Here is a 17,046-nt window from a genome sequence, read left to right as displayed (position 1 = left end):
ATTCAATAGCTTCGAGAAGCTCCTTTGGCAGCAATAACTTGAAGGAATTGTTTTCTGTATGACTGTCAGTCTCCCACATTGTTGTAGAGGAATTTTGACCAACAATTTACAATGTTGCTTCAGTTCATTGAGGTTTGCAGACACTTGCTTATGCACAGCTCTCCTGTCACAGCATTTCAGCCAAGTTGAGGTCTGTACCTTCAGTGGTCTGTTGCAACACCTTGATTTTTCTTTTTCAGTCATTCTGGTTTAGATTTGCTGCTGCTATTATTGTCCTGTAGCACGACCCAGTTTCATCCATGCCTTAACTTTTGGACAGATGGCCTCGTATATTTATAGAGATATTTATAAAGAGGAGTTCATGGTCAAATCAATGACTGCAAGGTTCCCAGGTCTCATGACTGCAAAACATACCCAATCATCACCCCTCCACCACTGTACTTGACGTGGTATGAAGTGTTTGCATTGATAAGCTGTGCTTGTTTTTTGCCAAATGTGGTCCTGTGAAATATGACAGACATCAGCACTTCGGTCACGTCCTTCAGAAGTTCAGAGACAGCTTTGCAAACATAAGCTGTGCTGCCATGTTTTTTATAGAAAGAAGACGCTTTCTGGTGTTGACCTCTTTCAATCAGGTTTCAGTCTCTTATTAATTCTTCTACTATGAACTTTAACATTCAGTGTTCACACAACCTGTATGTTCCAGAGGAGCAAAGTGCCAGAACTTCTGGTTTTATAGAGGTTGTCACACTTATTGGTTATCAGTCAGTGAATTGCATTTGATTAGCAGCACCTGGCTGCTATTTACTCTTTTATAATATAAGGGTGAACGCAGTTTTTCATGGGACTGCACAGCATCTGGTGTAAACTTTTCATATGACTGCATTTGTTTGTCTTTTTTTACAATGCTGAGTTTTCTTTGTAAATTCATCTTTTTAAAAGACAGCCTTCTTTTTGTATGCTGTATGGTGACAACAAAAAACAGTTGCTGGCTGCCTAAATCATCGTTCAAGTTTGTGTTTTTAGTGCAAGAGGACTTTAGACTGCATAGCATTTTTCATGCAGATGTTTACATTAAACCATATAAAAACCATTAGAGGACCAGATTTTCTAACGTTTACTATAATAAATATTACTGAAATCGGCCAGGATCAATGATGATGTGAAAAATGTGGAATTTCTAACTTAAAAAACAAGTTGCCTTAGAGTTAAGTTACTTTTAAACCAGTTTTTTCTAACACAAAATCAAAAAGGTTTGTGTCATAAAATTAAGCACAAATGTGTTGACCATGCAATAGACTGGTGATCTTTACAGGGTCTACCTGGCCTCTCTTGCCCTATGACAGATGAGATAAGCTCCAGCCCCCTTTGCAAAATGTGGATAAATTGAAGAGAATGGATGGATGGACCAAAAACGATTAAAAACATGTTTAAATTAAATGAAACATTAAAAGCTTGTATAAAGACACAAAGGCTAAATGTGTGCCAAGTTGTGAGGCAACATTTCCAAACACTGACAAATGTTAAAAATTCTTATGTTTATAATTTCAAATAATGTTCCTTCAAAGTTAAAAGTTTAACTAAGAACATAAACAAGACTACAGCACATTTTACTGTTGTCTTCTTGAGCATGGCTATATCTCATATTTTTATATCGTCATGAAATTTGATGATTGAATTCTTGGTCCTTTGTTAACCTGGTCAGTGTTTGTGACCTCATCACGTTTCCTCTAATGTCACCAGACCCAAATGCAATTTTTTGGAGAATGCACTAACAATATATAAAATATTCCCAGATAATCAACCTTGTGAACTTTGGATAAAATTTTCATTTGGCATTCAGTGCTTCAGGGTTAGTCCTGTGTTTTCATGGCAAGACGGTTAGTTTGAAACTGTGTAGAGTTTACATGCTCTCCCGGGTGCTTGGGTGGATTTCCTCTAGTTACTTCACCCAGGTGCACCTCCAGAATTTTTTCATTGGGGTGGCTAGTTGGGGGCCACTAAAAATATTGGTGTGGCACACTAAAAACAAAATTTCTAGTTTTATTATGCTGTTGTCAAATATAGCTTATTATATACCTACTTAATTTCCTGCTATTAAAGCTGATATCACTGAAAATAGTGACCAACATTTAACCAAATAAGATGAAAATAAGATAAAAGATTTGAAATCCATAATAATCTTTTTTAAGTGATCGATTGATTGTTGGGTGCCTTCTGCTCTCTTGTAATCACGTTTATTAACATTATTAGCAACATAGGATAATCTTGGTGGCTGGCCAGTGGCCACGCCCCCCTTGGTGACGCCGTTGACCACCTGCATCTCATTGTCCAGAGATATGTGCTTTAGGTTAACTGGCCAAAGATGTCACTGTCATGAATATTATCCTACCTTTAAAGTTACTCTAATAAGTTTTCAGGACTTTTTAGGGGTAATCTAAGTTCCACTAAGATGAAGAAGATGAAGAAACATCAACTTAATATTAAAAATGGTGATCACAGTAAAATAAGTTCAGTGATTAAGAAAATGCTTGGGCTGACCCCAGTGGATGTGGAGAGAATCACTCTTAGAATGAGGAACAAATCAATAAACGCTCTTTCTTCTTCTTCTTTTTTTAACCCCGTGATTTGCATTTACCCACAGCAAAGTTTGAGCCATCTCGGCTGCTGTAGCAGGAGGAGGAGAGCATGACTGGTCCTTGACGTGGAATATTTCCGTAAAGAGACGATGAAGGAGTAGCAGAGTGTAGCTTGAAGCTATCCCGTTTACTAACCTTAAATCGAGACGGGCTTTAGCCGTGAATCCCGCTCAGATCTGGGTTCACCGGAGCTGACGGACACCAGTCTTTCGCAGACTGATCCCTTTCTCTTCCCCGCCTCATTCTGATCCGCTACAATCATGATAAAAGCCATTTTAATATTCAACAACCACGGCAAACCAAGGCTTTCTAAATTCTACGAACATTATGTGAGTGAAAATTTCTTCTTAATATTTTTCATTTATTTGCTGCACATATGTAAGATTCACGGGTCAACGTGGAAACGGTTAATTTAAAAAAAATATCACAAGCTGTACAGCTGTGCTGAGGACACTTAAAAAAATTCAATCACTGTCAGCATTCATGACACTGTGCTGCACACTGTTTGAATGGGAAGCTGTGGGTACTTCAATAATGTGCAGTTGTTTCAAACTGATGTAGACTATAAGATGCCACTCTGATCCACGCTGGCCTTTAAAAATATGAATAATTAAACGTGTGCAAGCCGAAGCGAGGCTATCACATTCCCGCTGAGGCTGCGTGAACAGGAGTGAGCTCCGTTTTATTCACTTAGCTTATTAAATCTAATCTCATGCAGCCTATATACAGTCTGTGTGATGCACAGCCCGAAGCAGGTTTACTGTTTGTGTCACATGACTGTAATAGCTGTGGCCCTTGTGAGTGACTCGTGCTCAGTCCATCCCATCACCATCACTGATGCCATGAGATTATTGCCTGTAAGTTGGCATCACTAAAGCAGGCTACCTGCTCTGTTTAAAAAGCTACAGGGAACAAATGCCAGGTTATGTAATGTCATTTGCTGTGTGAGCTGTGCTGGCTTGGTCTTATAATTGGATTTATACCTCAAGACGGCCGCCTTCTTTTTATGTAGGTATCACAATAACAAGGTTGCACATGCGTTGGTCCAGCTCCCTGAATGAACTCTTGGGGACAAATTGGGGACACACACAAACAAAAGTTGATTAACAGATGAATTGCCAGAAAAAAGTTGAACCTGCTTAAAAATTCTGCACACTTTCCAAGCACCTGCTTTTCACATGTCAGTTTCGTTGCGCTGTTCAATAGTGGATTTAGAAGCACTGGAGATGGATTCAGCTGGAACTCATAAATGCAGATTTCCGATTTGATCTCAGTCTAGATAACTGAATGTTTTTAGGGTAGAACAACATCCCGAAAAGATTCGATTTAAGAAAACAGATGATGGGCATCACCCAGCAGTCTGTATTTAAAAACATAAGTATATACCAAGTGGTAATTTGATTGATTAGTCAGTCTGGCATCCTCATTACAGATCCTCCAGTCTGCTGATATGGCGCTTTTCTTTGTTTTATGTATTCATCATTATGTATGCATCATTTTTAGAAAGCAGAATCTCTAAAAGGGGTTTCAAAATAGAAAGCAGCAAATGAATTTAACCATATAAATATTTGTTCAGATTCATTTTCCATGTTGCATAATTATTTATTGAGATGGACATTAATGCGTTTGTATTTCAGGAGGGTAAACACAAATTGATTGGATTAGAAGTAGTCCATGTAGATGCCATCTGTTATGTTACCAGTTGAGGTGTCGGCTTACAGGCTGGCTGCATATACAATTTCACACATCCGACTGACTGTGAAAACTATCTTTAGGACTCGGTTTATTGATAAGAGTTTATTGTTAAGCCTCGGTATGTTGTTTGTCTTAGTGTGGCTGTGCCTTATATGTGTGTGTGTGTGTGTCTGCGTTGAGTGGCAGAGCTGAAGAGGCGTTGTTCTGGTTGTTAAAGCCAGCCTGCTGGCTCAGACATAAACCCAAAGCATGTGTCCAGTCTGAGAGGAGGGAGAAATATGTGCACATAAAAATTCTCCCTATATATAATTCATTCATCATCAGTAAGTAAGCCATAACTTTTACGTAGCAGTATAGACTTTTTTTTTTGTGCTACTGCTTTTACAAAAAAGTTGCTTTGCTTATTTTATGATTTATTTTTTTTGATGAGGACGTCGTGGTTCTCGTGTTAAAGTAACAATGTGCTAAAACATGCTTTAGGAGAGATGTGCAGACCCATGAGTGGAGGCTGGTGGATGAACATGCACTGTGAAAGCTGCACCATTAAAACCACCTGCCTAATATTTTGTAGCTCCCCTTCGTCCAGGCTGTCAAAACAGCTCTGACCTCCAAAACAGCTCTGAAGGTGTCCTGTGCTATCAAGCACAGTGACGCTGACCTCTGTCATATTCCCATTCCAGAGTTATTTTTTGCAGTGTTGCTGAGCACATTATTCTGCTGAATAACACATCTGCATCAGTGAAAACTGTTGCAGTGAAAGGATATACGCTATCTGTTAATGTAGCATAAACATAACTGCCAGCCACCGTTTCCCAGTTGGATGTTGCACAGAGTATAACACAATGGCTATGCTGGCAAGCCAGTTCCTATAGTGCAACTGGCTGCCTTCTTTCCACAGGTAAATAATGCAACACAGACCTGATGGCACATGTGGTGTAAATGTTCAGACCAGTTCTCCTTTTTACACTGTTCTGTTCTGATCTCATTGCTGGTGGTTTCTGTGGTGGTCTGTGGCTACACAGGCCCCATACAAATAAAGGTTCAACTTTCTATGACAGGCAGCATTAGGGTTGTCAGCATCTTGTGCTGTAGTAGATCTTTTTTGCACTCTTTGTACATCAGTGAGCCTTAGGCAGCCATGTCCTGTGTCACAGGCTCATTGGCTGACCTTCTTTGGCCCCCCGTTGGCATACTAACTACTGCATAATGGAAAATGCTGTATAGGGACCATCATATGTAGTTTTGATCATTGTTTTGACTTGCATTTGTCACCATGGTGATATCAATTTCCAACAATTGTTACAGTGGGTGTGGTTTCACCATAACTGGTTAGTCCTCAGGTGGAGGGGGATTGAAAAAGGTGAGTAAGGCTCAGATATTTTCTGGTGGCCGTTATTGATAACGATTTTCTCGGTATCGTAACGGGAAAATCGCTTCACCTGGTAATATTTTTAACGGTTTAAAATTTGAATACTAGTAATTAAAAATCTCCTTCTATAATCTTAGGGTTTCTGGTATGTTTGGCTACCACATGAAATATGTTAACATATATTATCGTGTTATTTATTTAGCCTCCTGTTGGTCCTTAAATGTAACTTATACTGTGTTGCTGCTTGTGAACCTCCAGAATTTCAAATAGATTTGCAGGTTCATGTAACCAGATGGGGAAACTCTCAAACTCTGACATGTTTAAAAGCTGCTGCTGTTTCTGCAATAGGCTCACTGCTCTGCTCTGCTTTGTGACTGTATCATTAAGTCCCATGCTGCACATCACATGACTGATTTTTAGCCAGCTGCATACTGGTCACCCTGTGCTCTCCCTTTACTCACTGAACTGTTAAAGATCCAGAGAGGACGTTAGCACCCTTTGGTGAGACTGTGTCATTGTTAGAGTTGCAGTAAAGCAGATTTTTAGCAAGGTTGTTGAGCTTGTATTGACAGCGCAGAGACTGTCTTTTTAGATCCTTTCTGTGAGCCTTCAATATGATTTAAAAGACAGAACAATCTGATGAAGAAGATTTTTGTTCCCTTATTCATTCAAACATGCCTAAGGATATTGAATGCTTTGAACATAATCTCATCTCTTTGCAGAGATAAGCCTCCCTGACATGGTTTAGTAAGAGCCTCTGTGACCTCTGGGTATTGTATATTTGATTTTGAAAAATGTGTTTGTTATATAAATCTTTTATTTTTAGCTACTTAGGAATACACGTATTTAATAAAAAAACAAAAAGGGAGAGGTGAGAGGAACCATTAATATCCTGTCAGACCAGTCTTCTGGCTAATAGTAATGAACTGGCTCACTGGAAGCAATTAAGTGGGCAAACATCACGTTGTTTACTGTCGCTGTGTTTAACAGCCTGTTGTTTCCTAATTCGTCCTCCAGAATGAAGACACAGAGCAACAGATCATCAGGGAAACCTTCCACTTGGTCTCAAAAAGAGATGAGAATGTCTGCAATTTCCTCGAAGGAGGAATGTAAGTTATGAGGTTGCTCGGTTGAGCCTGTTTGTGCATACGCGACTGTGTCTAAATGCTAAAGAAGCAGGCTTTAGTGGAAGTAATCTACTCCAGAAGATAATTGACTTTGACGCAACATTACAGGACTTAATTTCACTCTCCAAAGGAAAGCTCGGAGGGCTGTATGAATGGCAATCAATAGCAACGGTGTTCGTTTGATCTTCATTTAACATTCATGAATGAGGAACTAGGCGTGGAGCTGTGAAACACCACTGCTCGCAGTTGCTCTTGCATATTTTTTTTTGTCTCATTACACTTTGCAAAATTGAAGGGTAATGAAAAAATATCCGTAGCAAAAAAACCTAATAAGAATCAAGTCACTGAATGGAGAGCACAACAAACGCATAAAAAAGCCCACAACCCAAAACTAATTTCATTTACTCATTTTATTTAATAATTGCATAATACCGAGGGAGAGTTCCTACATTTCCTGTTGTTAACAGAAACTGTGATTTCTTATCAAACCCAGCAAGAGGCTGAATAACCACTACCAGTTTCTATCTTTTCACGCTTGTATATGTTGTGTACTACCGTTACACTGACTCATAATAACTGAAAAGATCTTGTTATTTTTCTTCACGTCTTTATCTGTGTTTACTTCATACTAGTTAAATCAGGTCATTCTCAGGGTTCAGAGTTCTCTCTGAGTGTTAAACTCCCCGTGAACCTTGTGCGTACGTTCAAAAGATTAGCATACATTAAGATTCCCTTATCTAAGTGTATAGTAGAGCGTAGTTTCTATGGCATGCCTGACAGGCCTCATTATATATTTCATGAGGAGCAATTTCTCTAATGTTTTCTTGCCTCTTGTTTTTCAGGTTGATTGGAGGATCAGACTACAAGCTGATCTACAGACACTACGCCACATTGTACTTTGTCTTTTGTGTCGACTCCTCAGAGAGCGAACTAGGAATTTTAGACTTAATCCAGGTAAAAGCCTGGGAAAAACAATAATGCCACCGTCTCTTTCACCATAGTTGTCGGTGTGCTTTCAGGATCTTTCTTGCAGACTGTGTTCCTTTAGGTCTACAAGCCCTTTCTTCTATTTTGTTTGCAGGTATTTGTGGAAACGCTGGACAAGTGCTTTGAGAACGTCTGTGAGCTTGACTTAATTTTCCATGTCGACAAGGTAATAAATTCATTTGTCTCTTTGTGATGTAACATGTTTATAATACCATTTGTTTGAGCCTCGGAACGACCTCGACCTCCTATGAAATCAGAAATCAGTTGTAGCCATTAGTGACTCATGTTATGGTACAAAATTTGATAACCTGCCTTGTTCCATAACATGTTGTGTAGCGGCATTTTTGTTCTTATATAGTTAATTCAGTGTTTAGGGGACCGATTGAGATTGAACTGTAGTTTGGCTACAAATGTTGTCTATTCACCCTCATTGTTTTGTTTGATAATTCAGGCAATCCTGCTTTGGTTCTGGTTAAACTTGGTTAAGGGGGAGCCACAAAAACCAGAAGAATCCCTGCATTGTTATTTTAAGAATAAAACACTTAGAAAGGTCACATACTTTACTTTTATATTTAGCAAAGAAAATGGGAAATGGGTACAAACTTGGAAATGAAGTATGTGAGGCAATAACAGCTTTGAAAATTGATATTTGGTACAACCTGAACTCTCTTAGACAAGCTTTCTTTGAATTTCTTTAAGGAATCTTCAGCAATAATTCTCCAGGCTTCTTGGAGGACAACCAAAGCTTTTATTTGAATGCTTTCCAGATGATTTTGCATGGTGGTTCAAAATTTGATGGTGATTTTTTACGTCCAAAATTCCATCAATTTTGTCAAGATCCAAAGCCGTCACAGAGCCTCCTCTGTGTTTTTAAAGATGGCTTTTGACACTCACTGTTGCACCTCTGTGCATATTGATGAGAATTGAATCAGAAATGTCACATTTGGATTTATCACTCCATCAGAACTGTTGCCACTGATTTTTAGTCCAGTTCTTGTGCAGTTTGGCATACGTCAGTCTTTTCTCCACATTTTCCTTCCTTATGAATGGCTTCATGGCAGCCACCCTTGCATTCAGACTGTTTCCGATGAGGCTTTGGCAAACAGTAGATGGATCAGGCGAAGGGCCAGATGTATCAGTCAGGTCTTTGTTGGATTTTTCCCATTTCTTTATCCAGGCCCACACACCATGCCGAGACATGTCATGTTGATACAGAACAATACACAGAATAAGGGGTGTCTCAAGACTTTCTCACAGCACTGTAATGCTGCAGTATGAGGAAAAAGTTTTGCGTGACGATTAGATTCACGTCTACCGGTAATTCCTCTCAGGTCCACAACATTCTGGCCGAGATGGTAATGGGTGGGATGGTCCTGGAGACCAACATGAATGAAATCATCACGCAGGTGGATGCCCAGAACAAGATGGAGAAGTCTGAGGTAAGCGTGACCCTGACAGTTCAACTGTATGTCTTGATGCTACCGCCAAACTCTGAGGTGGTGTATACAGTATGCAGGCATGTGTGTATGCTGCACCCTGCATGCTATTCTCCAGTGACCTTGTGGATGCTCCCTACCCACTCTTGAGTGTTTGTGCTCTTTTTTTTTTTTTTTTTTTTGGTCTCTTTTCCTGCTGCTGCACTGCTCTCAACTCAGATCAAGACTCAACATATTCTCTCCTGTATCTCTCAGTATACTATACAGCCATAGTCATCACTTCTACCATTTCTATGAAGACTTAACTGTACCATTTTCCAAAGCACCTCCAGATTCAGTGACCATAAAATCAGCCATATCATCTATATTTGAAATACAGTAGTGAAAATATGCTGGTTCCAGGCTGTGTCTTTATATGCTCTTTATTTTAGAAGAGAATGTGAAGTTTCTGCGCTGTCCGTGTTGTAGTAAATGCTTTTCAGACTTGTTTTCTTGCATCTACAAGCCAGTGTCCTTGCTTAGATAACTGCTCTATGCAAGGACATTGCTTTGCTTTGCACACAGCTTTTGCTAGCAGAGAAACATTCATTTTACGAATTGAAAAGTTTAATTTGACAGACAGCCAGAGACAATTTTATGAAATCACTTATTTGCAAAATAATGTGGATTGTAGCATCTGATAGTCCTAAAATCGAACTACACTAATGATTTGGCCCTTTGTTTCCAAAGTACTTGCAGCACGCTGCAGTAATGTATCAGCATTGAGTCAGAGTTTTGGTGAAATCCTGTTTTACTCTTACAGCGAAAGTCACAAAGTCATACAAATTTGTTTCTACTTTGTTTGCTTCCTTGACAAACTGAAGGGTTTCATGTTCAGGTTTTTAACTGGCTGATTAATTGTGTGCTCTAACAGTAGATTTCCTTTTTTTTCTTTTTTTTAAAAAAGTGTATATATTTTTTAATAATCTGAGCTGCATTGTGTGATTTTAAGCAGACAGACTCTTCCTTTTCGATTGACCTTCTGTAAGCAGATCTTTTACTGTTCTACGATCATCTGAGCTGCTCTGTCTCTTCCCTCTTGGACCTATCGTAGACCACAGAGTTCGTTTATCACACTGATGCTAATTGAAAGTGGCACCGTTCTATTATAGGTCAGTCTCTGGAGACCGAGGAACGAGCCGTTCTTCTCCACGACTGGCAAGGAACGATTATGATATTAATCGCATTTCAAAACGCACGTTCTTGTCACGTAATATCTCTATATTTCGCAGCTATACATAATTGTAGTATACAGTTTACAGTTGTGGTGTATGATAGGTCCTATCACTTTTTTTCTGTGGAGATAAACTGTAATTACTTTAATCTGCTTTAACATTCCTCATTCCTCTTTTTCCTGACCCTGTCCAGTTCTTTCCATTCTTCTCTTTCTCTCTCTCTCTTTACAGACGTTTATCTTTCAGTCTACCAGGCAGGACAGGTAGACACAGGTACTGCTAAATTTACAACCAAGTACTGTAACCTTAACTGCAGTTTACCACCCCCCCCCCCCACCCCCCCACCCTCTTGAGTCTCTTCATATGGCCCTCCATGTTGAAGTAAAGTGACGTCACTAACATACAGTAGGAATCTTTCGTGGCAGACCCAAAAATGTTTCCCTCCTTAATCAGGAACAAAAACGGTCGCGGTCGTTGAAATTGCAGTCTAGAGATGTAGTAGCATGCTGTCTTTCTAATAAAAAAAACTAAATAAAAAGATACAAGTTTTATGTGTGAGTGGTTTTTATGTAGCAGGTGGATAACTTAGCTTTGCATAGATAGAAACAAAGAAATGTTTTACCTTGTCTATGTAAAACCAACTAGTATCTCTAAAGGTCACCAAAGTGCAGTTTGTCTGGGATTGTATACTGGGCTATTCGCTAAAAAGTCTTGAGTTCTATTTTTATTTGGAAAATGGGATCTAGGTGCAGCACGGAGAACTATTGTTAAACACCAATTTTTGCTTGGAAGCAAAATATAAAGAAATGAGGGGTGGCTCGAGACTTTACTGTAGGATTGTGTGTTGCGCAGCAGAAACAATATAATAATAGAAGTCCAAGCCAAGAACATTTCTAGCAAAAATGTCCCTTTTTAAACAGTGAAACATTGTTTTTACACATGCACAGCGAGCTTTGGAGGAGCTTGAAGGTGAAGCACAGAATCAAACTGCAGTTATGTGACACGAAGCTGGCGTTGCTATTTCTGTGTGTGTTCGTCACGCAGTACTTTATTAAAAACCCACTATAATGGATTTGCACAGCAGGCCTTCAGGCGACCTGCTGCAAAGCAACAAAGTATCCTTCACTGTTAATGCCGAGCCAATTTGCTGGCTCAGCATTCCTTTCGATTAACAACACGGTTATCTTTCCGTCTAACACAAGTCTCCTTGACTCCTGGCAGAGGGAGGGACACCCCCTAAGACAAACAGCCTATTGAAATAACCTTATGAAACATGAAGTGGATTAATCTCCATTCCAAGCGTACCTTGCGTGTCAGGCTCTGAAATTATTTACAAGGGTGTTCATTTCTAGCGAGGCAGCGATCATGCAGTTTTCTATCCTTTTGGTCATTTTTGGGTCTGTCTTCCAAAGATTCAGCTGGGGGTTCTCTAACCGCACTGATTCTCAAATGTCTGCTCGTACTTGAGACAAAAACATCAAATCATTCAGTATTCAGATCTGTGTTATTGATCATAAAAACTATACTTGGCTGGTTTCTTCCCTTTAAAAACGCTCAATTTCTCTTATATAATTTCACATTGAGATTCATTGTGTTAGAGTGAAGTGCCTCCTCTGTAACTGAAAACAGATCTCCCATTGTAGTTTAGTGCTAGTAGGCTTACAGCCTTTTCCTATCATCAGTAGTTAACACAGCACACATGCAAATGACACACTTTTTTTTTTTTTTTTTTTTTTTTTTTGTTCATATGTATTTAGACAGAAAAATGTTAGCTACTGTCATGTGTAGGCTCCCAGAGGTAATTCAACTCACTAGAGGTATAGTATCACCTGTACTATTACTCCTAAAGCAAACATTGTACATTTTCTGAAATCTACCCACCTATCTATCCGAACATCATTACCGTCTTCATATCAAAATCCATTCTTCTGCTTTACCCAATTCTCTCCTTCCATTTTAACCTTATCGGTCCTCAAGAGTCCGGTGGGTTCACTTTCCAAGCAATGCTGCCTTTTGTCCATTTGATGAATGTGAAGTAGTGCTCAAAATCAGTGAATGGTGTAGTACAGTATGTCCTCACCGTTGACGCATAATTGGCTCTGGTTGTGATCCAATCATTCTCGAGAAAATAAGAAAAATAATGCATGTGCGTATGAAGCTATGAAGGCATCTGAATGTACATTTGCACATGTTGTCTGTCTCAGGAGCTGTCAGTGCTTTTGCATTTTGTCAGCAGTTGATTGTCTAGTACTTTGTTTAGCACTGTGTGTGTCGAGTGTTCACTTTTCAGTGTCTCGTCCTGTAACGGCATGTTTTCTGCTTCACTGGTTTGTCTTATCAACCCTCCTTGTGTGTGTTTTTTGTGCGTGTGTGTGTATAGGCCGGTATTGCAGGAGCGCCCGCTCGTGCCGTATCAGCTGTAAAGAACATGAACCTCCCGGAAATGCCCAGAAACATCAACATTGGTGACATCAGCATAAAAGTGCCAAATTTACCCTCCTTCAAATAGTGGCAGCGAGATCCCGAACCTGCAGATGTCAGCCAATGTTTACAGTGATGCAATCTGTTTACCACAACCTCAATTCACCAACTTTTATCAAAACTATAAATCTTCAAGGTACTGTGTGATCTGACACTCCTTGTACGTGTGCTTTCTCTTTCTTCTTGTGTTATTTTTCTCAGTTTGAAGTAAAAGTAAGTATTTATTTATGAATGGTACATTCCTTACGCCTCACTGAAGGTTGGCTCATGACTTTCAGCTCACTGGAATCGGCTAAAGTGTTTACTTGAAAGAGAATTGCGTGGCAGGAAGTGACCTTTTGGGGCAGTCTTACGAGTTTGTTTTTTTCCAGACTAAGAGAATCAGTCAAGTAGAAGTGAAAGCAAAAATATTTCGAATCCAAAATTGGAACCAGTTTAGTACAGTATTGAGAGATTTAGGGTACAGAAGATTATTATGTTGAAGATATGCTGTGTGACAGAAAAATATATATGAAATGATTTTTCTTTTATTTGTATGCAAAGTATTTTTCAAAGATTCACCATGTCTTACCAAATGATGCTCTTAATTTTTGTGTGTATATGACTTATTTTCTCTTCTTTTTTCAACATAATAAACGTCAAAACGAAACCTGTGTGCTTGGCTTACTTCATTTTTATAAAGATCTTATGTCAGCTGCTCCTGTTGGGAGTCACCATGGTGGATTATCTGCCTCCGTCTCACCCTATCCCGGTTTCTCCTGGCTCGGCCTCCTGTCTTTTTGCCAGTGCCACTGTCTCCAAACCATCTATCACAAGAAGTCTCACTATCATCTAGACCTTCCCTTTCACACTTGTTCCTCCTGCTACAAATCACCCCTGATACTTGGCTAAATATGTATGTGGTACATTACATTTAACTAAATGTTTAAAATAAATATGCTGCCTAACATTTATTACAAATTCTCAGATCCACTGTACTTTACTTTTGTCAAGTCAACTCATAAAACATTTTTGGGTTATCAAATCTTAACTTTAAACCACGGAGGTGGAGAAAAAGAACAGTGCAATTGACAATTTAAAATAAATTTGGGACAAAAACATACAAAACTCACCCAAAAACCTTCTTATCCAGTATGTCGCGCCTTTATTGCCTAAAAACAAGTTAAACAGAAAACTAAAACCAGTAAACTAAAATGACGTATTATCATGATTGTATTTGGGCTTTTATCAGAACAACAGTCCATTTGCAAGGGGGAGGTTTAAAAAAAAAACCCAGCAGAGCCCTAAATTTGTTCTGGTAAATGTCAGATAAAGCATAAAATACATTTTATGTGCTTTTGCCGGTTTTTTTTTTTTTTTTTTTTCTTCTTTTTTTTCTTAGCGCTTTTCTTGCAGGACAGGCACTGATTTGTCCAATGCTGATTCCGTAGTGACTAGAGATTCACTGTGCGCAGTTTTTACGCAAAACAAAATCTCACAGAAACTTTATTTTGCAGAAAGTGACATGATGACAAATGTCAGCAGTAAGTTTTCGTTTTTTTTTTTAATGCAAGTAAATGATTTCCCTCCATCCAGCAGGCTAACAGCAGCCAGCGCGGATCCACTCTCTGCCGTGACTGCGCATCTCCGCGCAGCTTTGACGGTCACATGACTTGTCTTGTGACAACAGGAAGCCGGAATGTCAACAGTGTGAGGATGCTGCTGTGGCTTTGACGCTTTTCAATTCTTCAAACACTATTTTTAAGGACGCAGACTACAATGACTTCCATTATAAAAGAAACACAAAGGTGGGACCCCCCATGTAAAAAAAAATTACATGTAACGACATTTTATCTTGTAGCAAAGCCTGAGCTACCTGTAGCATACGAAGGCATGCCGAAAGTCGATATTGTAATTTGTTGCATTAATACATGTTAGCAAAGGGTATCTATATTTATCTTTTTTACATTTTGATGAGATTGAATTGCACAAATGCGCCTTCTTCCATTTTAGCCTTACACGTTTGCTCAGTCTGGTATGGTAACATTAGCAAGTATGTTGGTGGGCTGGAGTAAACGAGTCATACTTTGGTACAGTGGTCGAACTTATGCGCACAATGACTTAATGACACTTAAGCAGTGTCTTTGTAGAATAAAAATACTACTGGGGTGCCGGGTTAAGTAAAATCCCACAAGGATATATTTAGAGTTAAGTCTGTACAAGTTACTTAAAGTTACTTATGCTTAAAAAACAAAACTACTATAACTTGAAACTGGGCAGAAGTATTGGCCGCCTTTAAACCACTTAATAAGACAGTTGAAATCATATCATGTAATCGATTTGAATAAAAAAACTTTTACCCATTTAGACTTTCTGTTACTATATGTAGTATAGCTGCAAGAGATTTAAATATATTTTTTAAACTTTTTGATGAAAGAAAAGGCCAGTTTACGATCAAGATAGATTTAAAAAAACAAACCCTAAACAAAACAAAAAGGCCTGAACCCCTGAATCCTGCAATAAGGGGATGTGGTGTCACTACTATGCTGTTTGGGGTATTTTTCTTGCAGGTTTTGAATCTGGTTGTGAAGCAGGATCGCTGAGAAAATGGTTCTAACGGACATAGCCTGGCTGGTTTATCTGCAGCCTGTCTATTAGTATCGCAGTTTATAACGACTAATAAATTAACATTGAAAGAGTAAAGAAGAGACTGCTGAAACACCCTTCAACCATATTATGAGTGTTGATGTTGCATAACTGGTCCACCCGAGGGCACTCTGCAACTTCCCTTTTGGAAAGAAATACAAATACTACAAATGAGCCAAACTGAGTGTAAACGAGTACATAAATAACTACATACTATAAAAATTAGGGAAATATGTTTATGTTTAGTGGGTCTGAATGAAAAAAAATATCAGCCAGTATTTCAGCATGTTGGATTTTTAAATAATTGATTATCTGTATTTGTAACAGTCTTAATATTCCCGTTTCCATCAGGCTTTACTCTGTGATAACCTTTAGCCCATGTAGCCCAAGAGGATAGATCTCTTCCAGGAGCCAGTGCACTCAACCATAGATAGATGCACAGATGTCTGTCTATCTGGGATATTGTGCAGTATTAAATAAAACAATGGGAAATGATCTGGGAATAATATAACAGAAAAAAAAATCAAATTTGTAAACTAAGACTTTTCATTATTTCATGAAAGTTAATTTCATGGTATTGTCTCTTATAACAACAGTACATAAACATCTGGCAACTGAGGAGACAAGTTGTTTGACCTTTGGGATTTTAGCTGCTCAACAGTCCTGAGACTTTTTTGCCGTATTTTCTAAATCATGATGCTCCAGATGTTTTCAGTTGGTGAAAGTTCTCTTTTACTACAAAGCCGTGCTGTTGTATTAAGTGCAGTATTCAGTTTTCCATTGTCATGTTGAAATATGAGAAGGCCTTCCTTGAAAAAGTCATCATCTGGATGGAAGCATATACCTTTCAGCACTGAAAGGTATATATGGGTTTAGACATTCCAGATGTGCAAGTTGCCGGTGCACATATGCACACACATACCATCAGGGAAGCAGGCATTTGACCTTAGTGCTGATAACAAGCTCATTGATCCTTTTCTTCTTAGCCCAGATGATGTGGCGTCCATGTTTTTCCAAAAAGAATTTCAAACCTGGATTCATCAGAGCAGTTTTCCATTTTGTCTCAGTCGATTTGAATTAAGCTTTGGCGCAGAGAAGATAGCAGCATTTCGGGATCATCTTCACATGTGAATTCTTCTTATATGCTAGAGCTTTAATCTGCATTTGTGGATGGCATGGGAACTGCATTCACAGACGTATTCTTGAGCCCATGCAGTGATTTCTATGACAGAATCACGCCTGTTTTTAATTGTCCCTCGTGCACAGAGATTTCTCCAGATTCTCTTTGTGGAGATTGGTGAACTTCTGCCAATCTTTACCTCTGATAGTCTCTGTCTCTCTAAGATGCTGTTTTTGTACCCAGTGATTTTACTGATATGTTGCTAGTAAACCGAAGTAGGTGCGTAATTTTAATTTTGAGCTAGATGCTCAAATGTAGTGATGAAGAAATGAAAGACCTTTAAATTTCAGTTA

The 17,046-nt window shown here is 38.9% G+C and overlaps 2 protein-coding genes across 3 annotated transcripts in view; both read left to right on the top strand.

Annotated features, from left to right (window-relative positions):
* The first annotated feature begins 2,635 nt into the window (after positions 1 to 2,635).
* On the top strand, positions 2,636 to 13,597 carry ap3s1 (adaptor related protein complex 3 subunit sigma 1). Of its 2 annotated transcripts, XM_004547093.2 has the most exons (7): positions 2,636 to 2,968; positions 6,721 to 6,812; positions 7,673 to 7,784; positions 7,912 to 7,983; positions 9,149 to 9,256; positions 10,699 to 10,740; positions 12,848 to 12,963. In XM_004547093.2, exons 1-6 carry the CDS (start codon positions 2,900 to 2,902, stop codon positions 10,732 to 10,734), a joined length of 489 nt encoding a protein of 162 aa, XP_004547150.1. In that variant the 5' UTR covers positions 2,636 to 2,899; the 3' UTR covers positions 10,735 to 10,740; positions 12,848 to 12,963. The 2 variants fall into 2 exon arrangements, with proteins under 2 accessions (XP_004547150.1, XP_004547149.1); XM_004547092.2 differs by lacking the exon at positions 10,699 to 10,740 and having other exon boundaries at positions 2,640 to 2,968; positions 12,848 to 13,597.
* Positions 13,598 to 14,595: 998 nt separating this feature from the next.
* commd10 (COMM domain containing 10) overlaps positions 14,596 to 17,046 on the top strand; it is a 66,546-nt gene continuing 64,095 nt past the window's right edge. Inside the window, exon 1 of the mRNA XM_004547094.3 lies at positions 14,596 to 14,735. Coding sequence (XP_004547151.1) covers positions 14,707 to 14,735 — 29 coding nt within the window. The 5' untranslated portion in view covers positions 14,596 to 14,706. The remainder of the gene's footprint in view (positions 14,736 to 17,046) is intronic.

The sequence above is a fragment of the Maylandia zebra genome, linkage group LG12 (assembly GCF_041146795.1).
Source record: "Maylandia zebra isolate NMK-2024a linkage group LG12, Mzebra_GT3a, whole genome shotgun sequence".
In the NCBI taxonomy this organism is placed as follows: Eukaryota; Metazoa; Chordata; class Actinopteri; order Cichliformes; family Cichlidae; genus Maylandia; species Maylandia zebra.
This window is presented reverse-complemented; position numbering and strand designations above follow the sequence as displayed.